Here is a 23,632-nt window from a genome sequence, read left to right as displayed (position 1 = left end):
GTATTTTTGATATCTAAAGTCACAAATTAATAATAAAGTTTTCAACCAATTACAAAATCAAACAAACACAAAATAAACTCACAAGATTTATACTTTTTCTCATCAGAATAAAAAACCTCCATAAAAACAAATATGATTTAACCCTAAAATAAACTAAATTAAAATAAGTAATATACATACCTAAAACTGATAAAGCATAAAATAGTCTTCAAAAGTTGTAACTTCAACTGAGCCAGTAAGACAAAGAGAAAGAGAGGCGCACTCACTAAATAAAATTAGGGATACAAAAATTGTGATTTTATAGAGATTGGCCGCATATGGCAACTAGTGGGCCTCACAATATTTATGACGGATGAGCTGCTGCATTAACATATTATAGCATTTAGTTTGATTGTGGATCATATGTATTGTACCTTTTTGATATAAAAATCATTAATTATAAATATTTGCAATTTTTTTTCAAAATCTGAGGCCTACCCTCAAGGATGTTGGATCCACCCCTGTTCGGATGCTTAAAGCAAATTCTGTATTCACTGTTATTTTATTATTCTCTGAATATTTCTATGATATTGCCTATAAGACATACAAAGATGAAGAAATACTTTACTTAAAGAGAGAAATAATGAAGCTCAAATATTTGTCTAGCTCTCATCTGGCCAGCCTCTCTTTTTCGTGAAGATAGGTGCCAATTTATACACCTTTGAGATCAATATAATAAGTGTTTTTGCAAGTTGCCTTGACACATAGAGAGCTCTCATCCGACCTTATCTTAAAATGAGATAGGGTTGGTATAAAATATCTCTGAAGCGGTATGAGCTTGCTTGACAGTTAGTATATTTTATCTTTTAGGCACTTATTAAGCTGACATCAGTGTGACTTTTTAGGCACAACAAAACACTCCAGGCTTTTTCACGTGGGGGCTCTTTCAGATTTGTCACTGTCACACTTTAACTAAGAAGGGCTTAATGAAAATCTCTTTTCTCCAGCATCACTTGTCTTGTAGAGTCTCTATTCAGGAAAGGAGAATCTAATACGTCATTTTGGTGTAAAAACACCAAAATGACGCAAATTTGAAGTCCAACCCACCGCTATTTTCTGCGCCAAATGGATGTGGAGCTACAGTGCCACGCCAAATTTGGTGCAGCACTGTAGCTCCACACCAAATTAGGGTGGCACTGTAGCACCATTAATTTTTTTTTTTTTAATTTTGTTAAGTTAATTTGATTATTAAATGTTACACCAAATTTGATTGTTATTTATATTAATATTTATATAATAAATTCATAATAATGATATAATTCAAAAAATGATGAAAAATTAAAAATAAAACTTTATTCAATACAAATACTAAACTACAATAACTCAAAATAAAAATTAACACAAATTTAAAAACACTAAAATTAAAAGAACAGATGGAAGCGTCAACTCCCGAAGTTGAAATTGTCGTAGATGAAAATATTCGATTTCAAAATTTTCTTGCTCGACATAGACAAATCAACAATACATAGGCTCACCATGTTTTTGAAATGCATTAATTGATCATTTGTGGGAAGAATATACTAATTTAGAAAATTAAATTACTATCAATATGGAATTTTACTTTTGTGTTGTTGTTGTCTTTTTTTTTTTTATCATTTTATATTAGATGTAGTGTTTTTCTATATTAATTGTAATGTTTATTTGATTAAATAAATACTTAATTTTATTAAATTAGTATAATTTTCAAAGTAATTATTATTTAATAAAAATATCATTCATAATCCTTTAATTAATAAGATATTAAATTTTATAATATATTATATATATATATATATATATCTATATATATATATATATATATATAATATATAATGAGTGAAATAGATTAATTATTGGTTATTACAATAAAAGAAAAAAAGAGAATATTCTAAAAAATATTCATTTTGGTGTAATATTTGGTGCAATGGGTTGGAGATGCAATAGTGTTTTACACCAAAAATCACATCAATTTGATGTGAAACTTGCACCAATTTGGTACAATGGGTTAGAGATGGTCTTAGACACTATTAGTCTTCACCAAGATACACCGCACAAATTAAGTACACATGTTTTACGTCAATTGAGCAACATGTATTTGAATTTTTATACTTATAACAATCAAATCAATTATTTAAATCAACATATTTTTTTAGGTGTGTTTGTTTGGTTATTTGGAATAGTATTTTCGGAATATTATTGGTAGGTAGAGTTGGATGATTTTACAAGGTAAAATTTAAAAATTAACAAAAACAAAACTCCTAAGTTTGTTAATTTAACTAAACACCCCAATATATAATTTTTTTTGTAAAATGACAAAAACAGCCCCACCCATCCATAGTTGCCAGATTCTGGCCACCACAGCCAAAATTTGGCGTTACGATAGACGATCGACAGGATCTGGCCAATCGTGCGCCGATCTAGCCGTTTCGGCTAGATCCACCACGGATCTGGCTAGAAAATACCAGATCGGCGCATTACAAGATAGTTCCAACTGGTAATGCACCGTTGTGAAAGATTTCGGCCACCACCGACGGTGGTTGCCGGAATTTGGCAACTATGGGTGGGTGGGGGTGTTTTTGTCAATTAACAAACCTAGGGGGTTTAAAAAAGTTTCTTAATTGAGGATATGATTTTAAAAATAGGGAAACAAATGTGCATTTATATTTGGAATAGGGACAACATAGTGGTGAAATAATGAAACAAACACAGGTGCATTTGTTTTCCAATTTTTTTCCTATCATATTCTTATCCTATCTAAAATACACATTTGTTTCATATTCTGAAAATACTATTATATTTTATTCAATTATTGTTAAACCCCCTAGGTTTATTAATTTAACTAAACATCCAAAAAAAGTTTAGAAATTGACAAAAACACCTCCACCAACCCACACTTGCTAGATTTCGGCCACCACCGTCAGAAAATGGCCAGAATCTGGTATAATGACGCACTACCGGCTGGATCTGGCCGGTAGTGCACCAATCTAGTCTTTTTCTGACCAGATTTATGGCCAAATATCTGGCCGTTGACAACCAGATCTTTGACCGTAACTAGTATCACTACAACATTATAGACATATAGCTACGAAAATTAGCTGCAGAAAGGAAAACTGTAGCAAATACATATTTACAGCTACAAAAGTCAATATTTATAGCTAATTGAAATAATTTTAGTGATAAGATTTCCTCCCTCGAAGCTAATATTCATCTCTTGCTTTAACTTATTAAAATCGTGGCAATAACTAGTCATCTAGCTACAATATATTAGTTATGGTTCAATAATGTAGCTAATTAATGTATTTAGCTATAAACATTTAATTTACATGGCATATAGTATCATTATCGGTTACGAGTTTAACTATATAGCTATTATTTATGAATTAGCTATAAAATATTGAAATTTATAGCTAATTAAGGTATTTAGCTATACAAATTTTATTTTCATGGTAGTAACAATATTATAGTATCATTATTAGCTACTAGTTTAAATATATAGCTAATATATGTGTGTATTAGCTATAAATTATTTGAATTTGTAGCGAAATAAAGAATGTGAAAAGTAATCTGCTATAATTCTTATAGTATGCTGCTATAGATATTCTAATTTATCCCATGAGTACTTATATTTTTATTACTTGTGAATTAATCACATAGCTAAGGTTAATAATAAATTATAACCTTCAACCAATAGCTAGCTTAAAAGAACTTTTTCCAACTTATCAAGTTTAGTTTCAATACAATTTAAATATGCCGAGCAAAATATTAGACTCTCTTCCATAATGTACCCTTCTGCAGTAGAACCTTCTGGTTGACTTTTATTACGAACATAACGCTTCAATTTTCCTAAGAACCTATACAAACGTTTCTTCAACTAATTAATAACTTATTATAACCACACATTAATAAAATTTAAAAAAAAAATGTAGATATATGAATTAATGAAAACAAAATATTGCTATCCCTTTGGCTATCCATTTGAGTGTCTAATGCTCAGCTTGTTCTATATACTCATCTGCTACACGTTCCACATCAGTAATCAATAAGTTGGAGATCAATTTGCAAGTTCGTTCTATGAACAAAAAATAAAGAATTCATTACGGAGCTTAGCAATGGTAAGATTTAAGTGGCTCTCATCTCCTTATGATTTAATAAATTGTTTAATAAATCATTCTCAATGTATCAATTGCAATTGATTTAAACCACTCGGAATTTAATTCACAATATATTATCGTATTGTTTAAAATAAGAATATAAATTTGCTTATAAAAATTGAATTTAGTGAATCACATGAGACTATGGTTGGCTTGTGTAACAACCCCACTATGTAAAGATTATTTATCTTATTCATCATTTATCATTCAAATTATTTATCTTAAATATGTAGAATTTAATTTTCTTCATCATAATTTATGTAATTTATCTTTTAAATGTGAATAATTTGATAAATAATTTATATACATTACTAATTATAAGATTAATTTAATAAGATAAATTGTTTAACCTTAGTTATGGTTAACCTTATTATTATTTAATTAGGTTAAGTCTATTGTTGTTGTTTCAATTAAAAATTATATTTACACTTCAAATAAGATAAAGATTATATTTTTTCCCTCCTTAATTTTCATATTGCGCCTTTTATTTTTATTTTTTTGGTAAGGTTTTTTTCTTAAAGTGTTTAATATAAAACAAGGAGCAATGACTAAAACCTTTGGAAGAATTCCCAGGCAAGATTCAGTCTTCAAATGTCAGTTTTTCTATTTCCTTTCAATTAGGTTTTAATCCTTTGATCTAAATTACCATAAATTAGGTTCTATTCCACCGAGCTTCTTGACACCCAAATTTGTAATTCAAATTGCAAATGCACCACTTAAAATCGAATTAAATTTCTCTTTGTTGTCATAAACCTCATAGCCATCTTTTCGTTAAACCCTACACAAGTAGCTACTTCCGCATCTTAGATTCACATTCGAATTTTCACTCATCTCCATTTAAAGACAAGAAACTCAGAAAAGAACCCAATTTCGTCGATTGTATAGGTATGCATTTCTTTCCAAATCTAAAAATTTCTTTTTTTCCCTCTCTCTTTAGTTGTTTCTTAGTTACGAATTCTTCGTGGGTTTATGTTGACTTTGCTAGATATTCGGAAATTGGAAGCTGGGTGATGAGTTGCGTTAATTTTTGGAAGTTTGCAAAGAACTTTTTATGTGTTTGATGAAATGCCTCTGAGAGAAGAGTTTTGATGGTTATGATTTAGAAGTTATTAGTTTGAATCTTTAATACATTTTTTGGGTGTTTATTTATCTTTTTAGTGTTAGAACGAACTAAAGAGAATGAAATTCCTTCGATAATTGAACCAGCAAATTATGAGATTTTGATAACTTTTAACAAGTCAAAGTTAATAATGTACCTTTATTTTTTATTTTTTTTGCTGTGGAAATATATAGTTTTGGATAGAAAAGTAGGGGGCTGTAGAACTGGTTGAATGATATATTTACTGAAGGAGTATTGAATTTCTTTGTGCTAGAACAAATTAGAGAGAGTTATTTTATTTTTCTATGATTGTTGTGTTTTCAAGCAGTTTCTGATTCTTTGGTTATAATTCTTGCTCTCGATGATTTGAGTAATTTTGTGATGAACAATTTGGTTCTTGAATTATATTAAAAGAATACGAGATTTTGTGTGATTACTATTTTTCAAGAACATTGTATCCTATTGATTATAGAAAAATCTTTGAATTTCATGTAGAAGTGGGTTTTGCATAGGAGGGTTGCCCATATTAATTAGCTCTTTCTTTGGTTTAAGGGAAAATTGAGAGAAAATAAAAGTAAACGAATGGTGAAGTTTTATGTCTTCTGCATTTTTTTTTTTTTTTTTTTGTATAGAGAATAGGTTTTTATAGTGGATGAAATATGTTGCATGATTTAGTGAGTTGAATAATAAAAAGAGCTATGGCTCCGTTTGGTTCACAATTTTGTGTTTTTGGGAAAAGTTTTATGAAAAAAGTTAAAAAAAAAGTTGAATTGGGCGGGTATTACGATGTAGGATTTACAAATTGCTAAAATACCTCCTATGTTTGTTTTTTTACAAAACACCCCTTATAATAAAACATTAAAAGTTAACAAAAACACCCCAAATCCACCCTCAAATACGGACAGTCGACCACCACCGACGGAGGGTGGCCGGAGTCACCGTAACAAAAACATTAAAAATATTTAGGGGTATTTAATTGAAAAAAAAAATTTAGAAGGTTTAAAAAATATTGAATAAAGTTGAATAATATTGTGAGTTTTTGGGTATTTTACTGTTTAACTTTTTTGGGAATACTAAAAGTAGTATTCCCAAAATCTAACCAAACGAAGCCTATGTGTTTTTTGGTAGAAACTTTAGGTGAAATCATTACTGATAGACTAAATGTTCAAGAGTATCCGCTATATAATTTTGTAAGATAATTGCTTTAGAGTTCTTCAGCGAAAGACTTCTTATGTATATGTTGTTCTTTTATTCTCTTTCTTATTTGCAGTTCTTTAAATGTAGTTGGTAGACAAAGATCCAAGCAGGGCAGTTTCAATGTTCTAGGCTGCTATAAATGATGGGGACCAAGTTAATAGTGCTCTGAAAGACATGGCAGTTGTGATGAAACAGTTTGATCAGATAAGGCAATTGAGGCGATCAAATCTTTTTGTCATCTCTGCCCTTATGATTCTCAGGAATCTCTTGACAATGTTCTTATCAAACTTTACAAAGTAAACTATCATTCTTTTACCCTAATTTCTTTACATTTTACTAGCGCTTTTCTTTCATTTTCTGATTTAAGTAGTTGCTGCTGGAAGTATAAGACTACTAGTGGAGGTTGGGTAAATCTGACTGCTTTTGATTTGAGGCATATGTGTGTCATGTTTGATAAGATTTTTTTCCTTCCTTAATCTTCCATTTACATCAATTATTATCTGTAATTTATCGGAAAAGTATAATTCAGATTTAGGAGGGGGTTAAGGGATCTTCATAACACTTACCACTTTTTATCTGCTCCAAAGAGGATCTCGGTGAGACAAAAAAGTTAATTGATTTGTTTTGTAACTTTTTACATCTAACCAAGATTTTTTGAATCCATAAGCAAGTATTTATCATTCAATATGAGATTAGAATGAAAGTAGATGAAGAACTACTTAATGGTTTCTTAAAGCATATGTGAGTAATATTTTGATGTCTTCACTACACTTCAAAGGATCCATGCTTTATATGAAGAAACTGAACTAGGCTTAAAGTAATGTAGTATCTCACTACAAGTTTGGATTTTAGGAAATTGTAAAGGCAAGGCATTAGTTTCTTTTTCCTAACTGTGAAAGAGCAATGTGACTATTTAATGAGTATTGAAAATTTAATTGGAATAGTGGATAGATTAAGTTTGCAAATGCACACGAAGCTTTATGGGGAATTGTGGAACTAAGAAGCATGAATTTACTTCTTGTGACATGCAGCTGAATCAAGCAGTGTCAATGAGGCTATGATAAATCTCACTATTCTTATTTTAACCTCTTTGCAACTACTTCTGAAAAAAAAAAAAAAAATCATGTTAATATTCAATATTTATTTATTTGTTTGTTTTGGCAGAGGTCTGGAAAATTGCAGAAGTGTAGAAATGCTACGGTGCAAATTGAAAAAGATAGGAGAAGGTATAGCTTTTGGATATGATGAAGGGAGTTTAAATGCGTGTCATCTGGACCAAGAGCAACTTCACAGTTTTCTCCACTTTCGTGTTCGACAATAATTGGAGGAAACATATGATCTTGAAAACCAAAGTGGAAGGTCTGGTTTTGCTGTTACGATAAGGAACATTGGGCTAGTTTGATGATATAAAACAAGTTCATGATGATATGTATCTTTGCTGGTATGAAACAAGTACAAACAACTAGAGGAAGCAAATGAGAATTAGAAGAAGTAAAAAGGCAAATGGAGGAGATGAATAGACGATGGGAAGAGAATTTCATGATGACGCTTACAACTCAAGGTCAAGAATCTTCAACAAAGAACCAAATCCCTTATGATGAAATTGTAAGTTATTTGAAAATTTTATATATACTATGAAAACCAATTTTCTTTACATTAATAAAAGTGATAACAATGATTACATTAGTCTATATGATTAATATTATTATTTTTTTTTTTCAACTTTGATTTGCAGGTTTGTGTAAATTCTTAAATGGGCAAGAAAGGTGTTTATGACATTGAAACATTCATATTTTGTTAAAAAAAAAAAAAAATTAGTTGATGACATTTTAAATTACTAGGATGAAGGATTTTATGAATAGACAATTATTTGGTTGAAAATGACTTTATTAATGTTTATTTTTTATATTATATATTTTTTTAAGACGTCATATTACTATTTAATATAAAAATTACTATAAATTTGTAATTATTATTAAATTTGTTAATTATAGTAATATTTGTTACAATTAATTTTAATCGAAGCAATAAATTATATATTCTTGATATAAATTATTTGTCCATTCAAATAATTATAATATTTAGTTACAAATTAAAGTATTCATAGCAAGCAATTTCAATATTTAGCTATTAACATATTATGTTCATATCATATCTTTTCATATATAAATATGATTTTTATATGTTCAAGCAAATAATTTAATATTTAGCTACCAATTTTTTATACGTGTCGAATAATTTTTTTATTTAGCTCGAATTCAATGGTTACGTACAGTGGCGGATTTACTTATGACGAGGGGACCACGCCCCCACTCAAACTTTAAAAACCTTACAGATTGTATAGATATTTATATTTAGTTGTATTTTCCCCCTATAAGACTTTGACATTTTGCCCCCACAATTTTTTTGTTTATTTTTTGCCCCCATCGAGTGAAATTCCTGGTCCGCCACTGGTTACGTAGCTAAAATGTCTATATATTTGCCACAAGTATTATTGTTGTAACAGGAATTTTCAAGCTTTTAGTTATAAATTTATATTTATGTAGCTAAATGCAAACATAGCTATACAATCTATTCGTCATGGCTATAAGGCAAAGCTTTTGCTACAAATTTTTATTCTTATGACAAAAACAATTAAGTTTTTAGTTACTATTAATCTATCTATAGCAAAATATATAACTGTTAGCTATGTAAGTAAAATTCATACTTTTAACTACAATGAATGTCATAGCTAGAAATGCGTAATGTTCGACGTATTTCAACGATGACTATATCTTTGGCCGTCATTGACAATCAAACGTGGGTCAGATCCACATAGATCTGACTGGAAATTGTCATATTGGCGCACGATCGTCATGTCCAATTGGTCATGCGCCGATACGGCAACTCCAGCCATCCTTTAACGGTGATGGTCGATTGCCCATATTTAATGGGTAGGTAAGGGTGTTTTTATTAATTTTAATATTTTATTATAGGGTTGTTTAGTAAATTAACAAACTTAAGGAGTGTTTTTTTTTTAACTTTTAAATCATACCTTGTAATAACCATCCATTTTATTTTTTTTCAATATTATTATAAAAAATATCAACTAAACTAATGAACCAAATGCCTTGTGCAGCCATGCATACAGTCAAAAGATTTAGTTTATTTATTAATTTTTTTTTTGAAAAATCTTTAAATGGACGATAATTTCCCATATTATTTTTAATCTTAGCCATTGGATTATAGGTTAAGCATCACTCAACGGGCTTTCATAGTACCAAACTTTCTCTCCCCATCCACATCTTTCGTCATTAAATAATCCGTCAAATCTTGAACATCTTCAAGGCACTTTTGCCTTCTGCAATGACTGGAATACAGTAATCAAGAAAATTAAAGGGTTTAACTACTAATACATCTTCTAAAAGTTTTTTAATTACTAATTAATAAGTCTATTTTACACCAGCTGTTTACAACTAAGAGAAAAAAAATATTTTCCCTTACAAGTTCCAACCAATTCCCACGTCCTGAAAACTAATATTTCTAAGTTAAACAACCGATAATAGTTTGAATTCTATTTGGTTGTTGAGAAAATTTTGAAGGTGCCAGTTTTCTGCTGTTTTCGCAAAGGTAATCAATTAAACTTAGCTTCTTTGGTAGTTATAATTTATGAAGCAAATATTTTAACTCAATTTATTGTTGAACTGATATGCTTATTTATCATGAATTTTGACAATTATATATTTCATAACAAAATCATTGTAGTTTTGAACAAGATATTTTAGTTTACCATGAATTTTAGAAACTTTTCATATCAAATGCAGTGAGTAACAAGAAAAAAGGTGAGATAGGAGATATGGCAGAGTTTACAGTGAACTTTGCTATAGAAACCTTGGGTTCATTGCTTGTCCAAGAAACCAAGTTGTTGAGAAGTGTAAAGAAAGAAGTTGAAAGCATCAAAAGAGAATTAGAGATCATCAGATCTTTTCTCAGGGATGCAGATACAAGGGCAATAGCTGAAGAAGAAGGAGAAAGCAATGGAGGTGTCGTAAGTACTTGGGCAAAACAAGTAAGGGAAGAAGCTTATCACATTGAAGACGTCATAGATGAGTACATATTTAATGAAGCGAAGCACCATGAACATGATGGCAAAGGTCTCACTGTTTTTCTTCATAAAATGTGTTGCTTCATGAATGAAATTAAGGTGCGTCATGGAATTTCATCTGAGATTAAAGATATCAAATCATCACTTGTTGATATACAGAGAAGAGCAGAACACTATAACTTGAGGCACATAGATCAAGGAGATGTTGTTCCACACGACTCTCAAGTTGGTTCCTTTTTCATCCAAGACGCTGAAGTTGTGGGCATTGAATCTACTATAGACCAATTGATTGGTTTGGCGGTAAGTGGAACATCCAACCGTTCAGTGGTTGGACTTGTGGGCAAAGGAGGTCTTGGTAAGACAACTCTTGCCGGGAAAATTTATAAGAATGATACAGTGAAGAAGCATTTCGATTGCCAAGCTTGGATCACGGTTGGAAAAGAATGCACCAAAATGGATATACTAAGGAAAACTATACAAGAATTTGATCGTGTGACAGGGTTTACTCATGGAGAGATGGATAAAATGGAAGAGAATGATATGCTCACCGCACTGGATAGACAATTAAAGGACAAGTGTTACATAGTTGTGTTCGATGACGTGTGGAAAACTGATTTTTGGGGATATATAGAGTATGCTTTAATTGAGAACAACAAAGGCAGTAGGATTATTCTCACAACCAGAAACAGGGGCATTGTTGATTTGATTCCTTTTGTTAATGTCCATAGGCTACAACCCTTGCCTTCAGATAAGGCATTTGAACTTTTTTGTAGAAAGGCTTTTGGTCCTCAGGGGTGTTGTTCCCCCAATTTGGAGAAAATATCTCATGACATCCTTAAAAAATGTGGAGGTTTACCACTAGCAATTGTTGCAGTAGGTGGTCTTCTCTCAAACAAGAACAAGGTTGCTTTTGAATGGAAAAAGTTACTTGATAACTTGGGGTCACAGTTGGGAAGCAATTCCCATCTAAAAGATTGCAACAAAGTTTTATTAGAAGGTTATTATGGTCTACCTCACCATCTAAAATCTTGTTTGTTGTATTTTGGTTTCTTTCCAGAAAGCTACTCAATCAATTGTGCAAGACTGATCCGTCTATGGATTGCTGAAGGCTTTGTCCCATACTCCAAACGCCGCACATCTGAACAGTTGCTCAAGAATTCTTGATTGATCTCATTAACAGAAGCTTGGTACAAGTAGTAAAGACGAATTTCATTGGAAGACCTAGATATTGTCGAGTCCATGATCTAATGCATGAGATTATCCTTAGAAAGACCGAATATTTGGGCTTCTCTCATATTGTGAACAAAGAACACTCAAATCTCTTTGGCAAAATTCGACGTATTTCAATACAAGGAAGTGTTGATAATGTTCTCGAGAGCATCAACAACTCAAAGATACGTTCTGTTTCCGTTTTCAATGTTGATAGGATGCGTAACTCTTTCATGACAAGACTTGTTTTGGATTTTAAGCTGATAAAAGTGCTAGATTTTGAAAATGGCCCTATAGAGTATCTTCCTGAAGGAGTGGGAAACCTGTTCCATTTGCACTACTTAAGTGTGAAAAATACAAAAGTAAAAGTACTTCCCAAGTCCATCGGTAAGCTTCTCAACCTAAAGACCTTGAATTTAAAACATTCTCTTGTCACTGAGCTTCCAAGTGAGATCAATAATCTAAAAAAATTGCGTTATCTACTAGTGTACCGTTTCGACAGAAGTGGTAATTATGAATATGTAAAAATACCAAAGGGGTTTGGCCTTTTATTGGATTTGCAGAAGCTAGGTTTTGTGGAAGCTAACTTTGAAGTACTCAGAGAGCTTAGGAAGCTAAGGCATATGAGAAAGCTTGGAGTTAGGCTGAAAACTGGAAATGGAAAGGATCTTTGTGCTTGCATTGCAAATATGGAAAAACTTGAATCTCTGATTGTACAGTCGACAAGTAGAGACGGAGTTCTTGATATAGAATCTATGGCTTCTCCACCTCATTGTCTTCAACGCCTCTATTTAACAGGAAATATGAAGAAGCTGCCAGACTGGATATTTAAACTTAAATGTATAATCAGAATTAGTTTGAACTTGTCAGGGTTAACTGATGATCCCATAAGAGTCCTTCAAACCCTGCCTAATTTATTGGACCTTAGGCTATGGGACACATGCCATGATAACAATTTCATTTCAAAGAAGATTGGTTTCCACAACTGAAAATTTTGTTCCTCTTTGACTTTAAAGAAGTGGAATCCATGATTATAGACAAAGGTGCAATGCCTAACCTTGAAGATCTGCGTATAGGACCATGCCCTCGATTGAAAGAGATTCCACATGGAATTGAACATCTAAGAAACCTAAGGATTCTTGTGTTTCATCTTATGTTGAAAGAAATTTGTTATATGATAAAAGATGTGAAGTGGAAGAAAGTTACCCAACAGATACCGGAAGTCCGTATCAATTTCAAAATGGAAGGAAAACTATTTTATTACACTACTAAGTATCTCTCATCTGTCTTGCCTATGGATTTTGAGCGATTTATTGAAGAACTGGAGCGAAATAACGAGTCCTCTCATATGTGAACAACAGGTATCTTGTTTAAATTATAAGACTTAATGTGATTTTGATTTTATATCTTCTATTAACCTATAAAAGGAAAAATCTTATAATTTTTTCATGGCAATGATTTAGGGTGTGTTTTGACTTTTCACTTAATAGAAAAAATATAATTTTGTAATTTACTTATAAAATCTAAATTATTTTTTTTCATGAATACACAAGTCTAATTATCATAATAAATGTAAACTTAAATAAAAATATTAAAAGAACTCTTATAATTTATTATATTAATTTTTTTTTAAATTACCTTAATTATTTGATTAAGTTCCCGTTGCCGACTCCGGTACCAACAGTTGCGAACCTCGTCGTCGAATTTTTTTTGGCGATATTAGGTAACAATATTGCTATCAAAATAATTCAATTTTAACAACCTATCTATATCTATATTTACCTTTAGCAATATATGCAATGTCTAGTCGGGATCTAATGAAGAAAGTTCAGGTGGTTGCACTTTCTAGGTTAGATCCAAGCCAAATGTAATCATTTTTCTAATTTAAAATTATATAGATAAATAGATCGTTTAGAAATGAACTTCTAACACATATTATATGATTTTTTGTTATCCTATAAATAATTAAGGCTTGTGTTTTTTCTATTATCATTAACAGGAGATGTATCTTGGATTGTGAGAAGATAATGATTAAATTGTCCTTCACATGAATAAACAAGGTAATTCTAAGATTTTATACACTTCTTTCTTGTGAATGATGTAGTACTAGTAGCGATAACTGGCAATGTGTGATTGTTGTATTCTCTGGATAATGATAGTAGAGATGGAAGTATTAACTTGCAGTTGTTCATCAATTTCATTGTGTAATGCATAAAATACATTTGATTTGATTTGCTAATGTTGTTGTAATGGTTGTTATGGTTGTTTGTGAACAATGAAGGTAAAAATGAATAGGATCACACCGAAAACTATACTAGTTGAGAGAGACATAAACTGTTTTTTTCCTTTTTTCTTTTTTCTCATAGGAGAGAGACATCAACTACTAAAGCACATAAATCAGTTGAGTAAACTCAGATATTATTTGGTATTCGTTGGATGGTCCTTGATAATTATAAAAATCCCAAAAGACTGCATTGTGTTAAACATGTAGGATTTCCCAAAAGCACAGAGCAAAAAGCTTGCTTTCCAAAAGCACTTACTTTCCAAAAAGAAGGCAGAAAAGAGCACCACAATGATTCATAGCACTAAGTTTAGTTTAATGTAAGAAACAAATTTCAGCACACAAAAAAGAAAATCAATCTTATTAAGCACCACAATGATTCAATCTTATTAAAATCACACTAATAATTTACTCACATTGAGCAGGTTTCTTTCCCTCTTACTCAAAAATGTAGAGACAAAATGTAAGAAAATGATTCACCTGAACCAAAGCTTTACTGATTGCTTCTTAAAGGATGTGGGCTTCCATTTAGGGTTCAATGGTTGTGCGTATTGGAGATTTTAAGCTAAAAATTTGATAAAACCAATGATTTTTACTAGATTTTTATGAATGAAGATGATTAGAGTAGGGTATTTTGTTTAATGAGTAGGTTGGTGAGTTGAAAATGCTTTAGTGTAGGGTGGGTTCCTTGACATAACGAAAATTGTGTTAGAAAGAAGGCTTGGAGCTGAAATTTTGTTAAGAAGCAAATTGAAAAAGTGGCGTGAATTGGAGAAGATGGGTGAAGAGTTGGCGTGAATTGGAGAAGATGAGTGAGAGGGTGGCGTGAATTGGAGAAGATGAGTGATAAGGTAGGGGGCAGGGAATTTTGTTTGGCGGGTAGACAAATTTTTTCCCGGTTAAAGTTTGGAAAATAAAATTGTTATTTATTTTGATTTAGTAACACTTTTAAGTGTTACATATTTTAATTAATGAAATCAATATGATTCAATACACGCAAATTGCCTACTGGTCGGGACGCGCTACCCCCTGCACCCCTACCCATTGACCGAGCAACGAGACTCCCGAATGCTATAGTGTGACTCTTATTGTTGAAGTGGTGGACAACTCCAACACTTGGGAGACGAAACGACACCAAAAAGTGACGAAATCACACCAAAGATTAAGGTGAAGAGTCAAGACAGTGAAATGGTTTTTCAAGCGAGATTTCGAGTCAACCAAGCTTACGGAAGGTGGATCTAACCTTAGGGGTATGGACCAGCCCTAGGATGTCTAGAAGTTGCCAAAAAAACTAAGAAATTAAAGTCATCAAGAAGATGAATGGTCACAAATAGAGGAAGCTTAATGGTCGTTGGATCCAGGAATGTGTTACGTGATGACGGCCAGCATTGGAGAAGGAAAATGGTCATCGAAGGTGGAAGTTGGATGGTCTCCGGAAAATGGATGAGAATGGGTGGACGTTTTTGGCTTTGCATTTAACCTTCCATCTTCCTTGTATACTATTTGTAAAAACATTTGTTTGGTCCCTACATGAATGAGATGTACACAAGTAAACCCAAATAGTAAATTTGACCCCTAAACAATAAAAATGAGACAAACAATCTCATTCATATTGGCGGAATAATATTTTGTTTTCGGTAAATAATTTTGTTTATGGTAACATTATAAAATGTTACTGTATTTGATTATTTGGTACATTATAAAAAAGTTACTATATTATTAGGTTTATTGTAACACTTTAAAAATGCTACTGTAGATATATTTTCCATAACATTTAAGAAGAAAAGTTACCATTGATAAAAAAATGTGTTACAAAAAGTTAAAGTGTTACATATAAAAATTGTTATCGTAACATTAAAATCAAGTGTACTATAGATAGTTACGATAACACTTTAGGAAAAGTGCTACTATCAGTGTTACCGTAGGCCATTTTTGTATAGTGGCACCCTGTGCAAGCCATGCATAAGTCAAAAGATTAGTTTATTTATTAATTTATTTTTTTGAAAAATCTTTGAAAATGGACGATAATTTCCCATATTATTTTAATCTAGCCATTGGATTATAGGTTAAGCATCAAGCTCAACTGGGCTTTCAAAGTGCCTTGACAGTGCAAAAGTGAACATCTTCAAGGCACTTTTGCCTTCTGCAATGATGGAATCAGGTAATCAAGACAAATTAAAAGGGTTTAACTATAATACATCTTCTAAAAGTTTTTTAATTACTAATTAATAAGTCATTTTACACCAGTGTTTACAACTAAGAGAAAAAAATACTTTTCCTTACAAGTTCAACCAATTCAGTCCTGAAAACTATATTTCTAAGTTAAACAACGATAATAGTTTGAATTCTTTGGGTGCTGAGAAAATTTTGAAGGTGCCAGTTTTCTGCTGTTTTCGCAAAGGTAATCAATTAAACTTAGCTCTTTTGGTAGTTATAATTATGAAGCAATATTTAACTCAATTTATTGTTGAACTGATATGCTTATTTATCATGAATTTTGACAATTATATATTTCATAACAAAATCATTGTAGTTTTGAACAAGATATTTTAGTTTACCATGATTTTAGAAACTTTTCTATCAAATGCAGTGAGTAACAAGAAAAAAAGTGAGATAGAGAATGGCAGAGTTTACAGTGAACTGCTATAGAAACCTTGGGTTCTTGCTTGTCCAAGAAACCAAGTTGTTGAGAAGTGTAAGAAAGAAGAGTTGAACATCAAAAGAGATTAGAGATCATCAGATCTTTTCTCCGGGATGCAGATACAAGGGCAATAGCGAAGAAGAAGGAGAAAGCAATGGAGGTGTCGTAAGTACTTGGGAAAACAAGTAAGGGAAGAAGCTTATCACATTGAAGACGTCATGATGAGTACTATAATGAAGCGAAGCACCATGAACATGATGGCAAAGTCTCACTGTTTTTTCATAAAATGTTTTGCTTCATGAATGAAATTAAGGTGCGTCATGGAATTTCATCTGAGATTAAAGATATCAAATCATCACTTGTTGATATACAGAGAAGAGCAACACTTAACTTGAGGCACATAGATCAAGGAGATGTTGTTCCACACGACTCTCAGTTGGTTCCTTTTTCATCCAAGACGCGTGAAGTTGTGGGCATTGAATCTACTATAGACCAATTGATTGGTTTTTGGGTAAGTGGAACATCAACCGTTCAGTGGTTGGACTTGTGGGCAAGGAGGTCTTGGTAAGACAACTCTTGCCGGGAAAATTTAAAGAATGATACAGTGAAGAAGCATTTCGATTGCCAAGCTTGGATCACGGTTGGAAAAGAATGCACCAAAATGGATATACTAAGGAAAACTATACAAGAATTTGATCGTGTGACAGGGTTTCTATGGAGAGATGGATAAAATGGAAGAGAATGATTGCTCCCGCACTGATAGACAATTAAAGGACAAGTGTACAGGTTGTGTTCGAGACGTGTGGAAAACTGATTTTTGGGGATATATAGAGTATGCTTTAATTGAGAACAACAAAGGAGTAGGATTATTTCACAACCGAAAAAGGGGCATTGTTATGATTCCTTTTGTTAATGTCCATAGGCTACAACCCTTGCCTTCAGATAAGGCATTTGAACTTTTGTAGAAAGGCTTTTGGTCCTCAGGGGTGTTGTTCCCCCAATTTGGAGAAACTTCTCATGACATCCTAAAAAATGTGGTGGTTTACCACTAGCAATTGTTGCAGTAGGTGGTCTTCTCTCAAACAAGACAAGGTTGCTTTTGAATGGAAAAAGTTACTTGATAACTTGGGGTCACAGTTGGGAAGCAATCCCATCTAAAAGATTGCAACAAAGTTTTATTAACAATACATGAATAATTATAGGTAAACATGGCAAAATATTATGAAAACAACAAAACATAAGTTGAATGTAACCAACATAATATGCAAATTCCATTGAACAATAAAATAATGCTTACTCTTCGAATACTTAATGGTTGTAGCTTATTAACTCCAATCCTTCTTGGTACCTTCAATGCTTTCCACAGGTTTAGCTGGAATTTCTTCTACCTGTCCCACAAAAGAGTGAAAATAAATGAATTTCTAATTTGGTGTATACACAAATATAAACAATCAGAGAATTTTACTCACAGTACTCAGCCGTATCTCATTGTTGCTTTGAATCGCAATCGCCTCCTCAATCTGCAAGATCTCAGATTCTATTGTATAAACTCGCTCCAAGACCTCTGGAGTGCTCACAAATAGACTCCCATATCGAATTCTGGCATAAGAAAGTCAATGTAGCACCAATTTGACTCCAAAAATTCTAAAAGAGTGACAAATTCAGCACTCAGAGCACATACGACTGCAAATTCAATGACCAGTTCAACAATGAATGTAGCTCACATTGAGAACTCTACTAGTTCAGAGAGACATAAACTGTTCTTTCCTTTTTTCTTTTTTCTCATAGGAGAGAGACATCAACTATTAAAGCACATAAATCAGTTGAGCAAACTCAAATATTTTTTGGGATTCGTTGGATGGTCCTTGATAATTATAAAAATCCCAAAAGACTGCATTGTGGCCTTGTTAATTTTGCAAACTGCAAACTGCAGTCTGCAGTTTACAAACTGCAGCTGCCAAAACCGTAGACTGCAGTTTGCAAACTGCGGACGCTGAACATTATAGTAAGATATATATCTTATTTTACAATACCTTCAATGCTTTCCATAGATTTAGCTGGAATTTCTTCTACCTGTCCCACAAAAGAGTGAAAATAAATGAATTTTTGATCTAATGTATACACAAATATTGAAAATCAGAGAATTTTACTCACGGTACTCAGCCCTATCTCATTGTTGCTTTGAATCGTAATCGCCTCCTCAATCTGCAAGATCTCAGATTCTATTGTATAAACTCGCTCCAAGACCTCTGGAGTGCTCACAAACCTAGGAAAAACAAAATATAATAGACTCCCATATCGAATTCTGGCATAATAAAGTCAATGTAGCACCAATTTGACTCCAAAAATTCTAAAAAAGTGACAAATTCAGCACTCAGAGCACATACGACTGCAAATTCAATGACCAGTTCAACAATGAATGTAGCTCACACCGAAAAAAACTCTACTAGTTTAGAGAGACATAAACTGGTTTTTTCTTTTTTTTTTTTCTCATAGGAGAGAGACATCAACTACTAAAGCACATAAATCAGTTGAGTAAACTCAGATATTATTTGGTATTCGTTGGATGGTCCTTGATAATTATAAAATCAAAAAGACTGCATTGTGTAAACATGTAGGATTTCCCAAAAGCACAGAGCAAAAAGCTTGCTTTCCCAAAAGCACTTAACTTTCCAAAACAGAAGGCAGAAAAAGAGCACCACATGATTCATAGCACTAAGTTTAGTTTAATGTTAAGTAAAACAACTTTAGCACACACAAAAGAATAAATCAATCTTATTAAGCACCCACTGATTCAATCTTATTAAAATCACACTAATATTTACTCACTTGAGCAGGTTTCTTTCCCCTCTTACTCAAAAATGTAGAGAAAAAAATGTAAGAAAATGAGTCACCTGACCAAAGCTTTACTGATTTGCTTTAAAGGATGTGGTTCCATTTAGGGTTCAATAGGTTGTGCGTATTGGAGTAGAGCTAAAAATTTGATAAAACCAATGATTTACTAGGTTAGAGATGAAGATGATTAAGAGTAGGGTATTTGTTTAATGAGTAGGTTGGATGAGTGAAAATGCTTTAGGTGTAGGGTGGGTTCATGACATACGAAAATTGTGTTAGAAAGAAGCTTGGAGCTGAAATTTTAGTCAAGAAGCAAAATTGAAAAGTGGCGTGAATTGGAGAAGATGGGTGAAGAGTTGGCGTGAATTGGAGAAGACGTGAAGATGGTGGCGTGAATTGGAAAGATGAGTGAATAAGGTAGGGGGCAGGGAATTTTGTTTGGCGTGTAGACAAATTTTTCCGGTTAAAGTTTAGGAAAATAAAATTGTTATTATTTTGATTAGTCACTTTTAAGGTTCATATTTTAATTTAATGAAATCAATATGATTTCAATACACGCAAATGGCATACTGGTCGGGAACGCGTACCCCTGCACCCCTACCCATTCGAGCAACGAGATCCCGAATGCATATGTGTGACCTCTTATTGTTGAAGTGGTGGACAACTCCAACAATTGGGAGACGAAACGACACCACAAAAAGTGACGAAATCACACCAAGAGATTAAGGTGAAGATGCAAGACAGTGAAATGGCTTTTTCAAGCGAGGATTTCGAGTCAACCCGCTTACGGAAGGTGGATCTAACATTAGGGAGTATGGACCAGCCCTAGGTGTCTAGAAGTTGCCAAAAAACTAAGAAATTAAAGTCATCAAGAAGATGAGATGGTCACAAAATGAGGAAAGCTTAATGGGTCGTTGGAATCCCGGAATGTGTTACGGATGACGGCCAGCCATTGGAGAGAAATGGTCATCGAAGGTGGAAGTTGGATGGTCTCGGAAAATGGATGAAGATGGGTGGAGGTTTTTGGCTTTGCATTTAACCTTCATCTTCTTGTATACTATTTGTAAAAACATTTGTTTGGTCCCTACATGAGATGGATGTAACAAAGTAAACCCCAAATAGTAAATTTGACCCCTAAACAATAAAAATGAGACAAAATCAACTCATCATATTGGCGGAAATATTTGTTTCCGGTAAATAATTGGTTTATGGTAACACTTATAAAATGTTACTGTATTTTGATTATTTGGAACATTATAAAAAAGTTACTATTATTAGGTTTATTGTAACACTTTAAAAATGCTAGTAGATATATTTCCATAACATTTAAGAAGAAAAGTTACCATTGATAAAAAATGTGTTACAAAAAGTTAAAGTGTTACATATAAAAAATTGTATAGTAACATTAACATAAGTGTTACTATAGATAGTCTACGATAAAACTTTAAGGAAAAGTGCTACTACCAGTGTTACCGTAGGCCATTTTTGTTATAGGGGACTTGTGCAAGCATGCATAAGTCAAAAGATTTAGTTTATTTATTAATTTATTTTTTGAAAAATCTTGAAAATGGACGATAATTTTCCAATTATTTTTAATCTAGCATGGATTATAGTTAAGCATCACGGCTCCACTTGCTTCAAATCCTTGAATCAGTCAATGACATCTTCAAGGCACTTTTGCTTCTGCAATGACTGGAATACAGGTATCAAGCAAAATAAAAGGGTTAACTACTAATACATCTTCTAAAGTTTTTTAATTACTAATTAATAAGTCTATTTTACACCAGCTGTTTACAACAAGAGAAAAAAAATACTTTTCCTACAAGTTCAACCAATTCCACGTCCTGAAAACTGATATTTCTAAGTTAAACAACTGATAATAGTTTGAATTCTTTTGGTGTGAGGAAATTTGAAGGTGCCAGTTTTCTGCTGTTTTCGCAAGGTAATCAATAAACTTGCTTCTTGGTAGTTATAATTATTGAAGCAAATATTTTAACTCAATATTGTTGAACTGATATGCTTATTTATCTGAATTTTGACATTATATATTCATAACAAAATCATTGTAGTTTGACAAGATATTTTAGTTTACCATGAATTTTAGAAATTTTCATATCAAATGCAGTGAGTAACAAGAAAAAGGTGAGTGGAAGAGATATGGCAGAGTTACAGTGAACTTTGCTATAGAAACCTTGGGTTCTTGCTTGTCCAAGAAACCAAGTTGTTGAGAAGTGTAAAGAAAGAAGTTGAAAGCATCAAAAGAGAATTAGAGATCATCAGATCTTTTCTCAGGGATGCAGATCAAGGGCAGCAGCTGAAGAAGAGGAGAAAGCAATGGAGGTGTCGTAAGTACTTGGGAAAACAAGTAAGGGAAGAAGCTTATCACATTGAAGACGTCATAGATGAGTACATATTAATGAAGCGAAGCACATGAACATGATGGCAAAGGTCTCACTGTTTTTTCATAAAATGTGTTGCTTCATGAATGAATAAGGTGCGTCATGGAATTTCATCTGAGATTAAAGTATCAAATCATCACTTGTTGATATACAGAGAAGAGGAAACTATAACTTGAGGCACATAGATCAAGGAGAGTGTGTTCCACACGACTCTCAGTTGGTTCCTTTTTCATCCAAGACGCTGAAGTTGTGGGCATTGAATCTACTATAGACCCATTGATTGGTTGGGTAAGTGGAACATCCAACGTTCAGTGGTTGGACTTGTGGGCAAGGAGGTCTTGGTAAGACAACTCTTGCCGGGAAAATTTATAAGAATGATACAGTGAAGAAGATTTCGATTGCCAAGCTTGGATCACGGTTGGAAAAGAATGCACCAAAATGGATACTAAGGAAAACTATACAAGAATTTGATCGTGTGACCGGGTTCTCTGGAGAGAGGATATAAAATGGAAGAGAATGTTGCTCCCGCACTGATGACATTAAAGGACAAGTGTTCATGTTGTGTCGATGACGTGTGGAAACTGATTTTTGGGGATATATAGAGTATGCTTTAATTGAGAACAACAAAGGAGTAGGATTATTCTCACAACCAGAAACAGGGGCTGTTGTTATGATTCCTTTTGTTAATGTCCATAGGCTACAACCCTTGCCTTCAGATAGGCATTTGAACTTTTTGTAGAAAGGCTTTTGGTCCTCAGGGGTGTTGTTCCCCAATTTGGAGAAACTTCTCATGACATCCTTAAAAAATGTGGGGTTACCACTAGCAATTGGCAGTAGGGGGTCTTCTCTCAAACAAGAACAAGGTTGCTTTTGAATGGAAAAAGTTACTTGATAACTTGGGGTCACAGTTGGGAAGCAATTCCCATCTAAAAGATTGCAACAAAGTTTTAAGAAGGTTATTATGGTCTACCTCACCATCTAAAATCTTGTTTGTTGTATTTTGGTTTCTTTCCAGAAAGCTACTCAATCAATTGTGCAAGACTGCCGTCTTGGATTGCTGAAGGCTTTGTCCCATACTCCAAACGCCGCACATCTGAACAGTTGCTCAAGAATCTGATTGATCTATTAACAGAAGCTTGGTTCAAGTAGTAAAGACGATTTCATTGGAAGAACTAGTATTGTCGAGGCCATGATCTAATGCATGAGATTATTCTAGAAAGAAGAATATTTGGGCTTCTCTCATATTGTGAACAAAGAACACTCAAATCTCTTTGGCAAAATTCGACGTATTTCAATACAAGGAAGTGGTGATAATGTTCTGAGAGCATCAACACTCAAAGATACGTTCTGTTTCCGTTTTCAATGTTGATAGGATGCGTAACTCTTTCATGACAAGCTTGTTTGATTTTAAGCTGATAAAAGTGCTAGATTTTGAAAATGGCCCCTAGAGTATCTTCCTGAAGGAGTGGAAACCTGTTCCATTTGCACTACTTAAGTGTGAAAAATACAAAAGAAAAGTACTTCCCAAGTCCATCGGTAAGCTTCTCAACCTAAGACCTTGAATTTAAACATTCTGTCACTGAGCTTCCAAGTGAGATCAATAATCTAAAAAAATTGCGTTATCTACTAGTGTACCGTTGACAGAAGTGGTAATTAGAAGTAAAAAATACCAAGGGGTTTGGCTTTTATTGGATTTGCAGAAGCAGGTTTTGTGGAAG

At 32.8% G+C, this 23,632-nt stretch overlaps 2 protein-coding genes and 1 long non-coding RNA gene across 3 annotated transcripts; all 3 read left to right on the top strand.

The window, feature by feature from the left end:
• The first annotated feature begins 4,720 nt into the window (after positions 1–4,720).
• Positions 4,721–7,717, top strand: LOC116107243. The gene is made up of 3 exons (XR_004124422.1): positions 4,721–5,054; positions 6,539–6,761; positions 7,630–7,717. It is a non-coding gene; the product is annotated as an uncharacterized LOC116107243 (long non-coding RNA).
• A 2,583-nt stretch (positions 7,718–10,300) lies between these two features.
• On the top strand, positions 10,301–13,801 carry LOC116107252 (disease resistance protein RPM1-like). The gene is made up of 2 exons (XM_031393547.1): positions 10,301–13,119; positions 13,758–13,801. The coding sequence occupies exon 1, from the start codon at positions 10,301–10,303 to the stop codon at positions 11,711–11,713; it is 1,413 nt and encodes a 470-aa protein (XP_031249407.1). The 3' UTR covers positions 11,714–13,119; positions 13,758–13,801.
• Positions 11,797–12,747, top strand: LOC116107250 (disease resistance protein RPM1-like). Its single transcript, XM_031393546.1, has one exon. The coding sequence runs from the start codon at positions 11,797–11,799 to the stop codon at positions 12,745–12,747; it is 951 nt and encodes a 316-aa protein (XP_031249406.1).
• Positions 13,802–23,632: the final 9,831 nt, after the last annotated feature.

Source organism: Pistacia vera, unplaced genomic scaffold, assembly GCF_008641045.1.
Source record: "Pistacia vera cultivar Batoury unplaced genomic scaffold, PisVer_v2 Contig530, whole genome shotgun sequence".
Taxonomy (NCBI): domain Eukaryota; kingdom Viridiplantae; phylum Streptophyta; class Magnoliopsida; order Sapindales; family Anacardiaceae; genus Pistacia; species Pistacia vera.
Note: the sequence above shows the minus strand (reverse complement) of the source record. Positions and strands in the feature narration are given on the sequence as shown.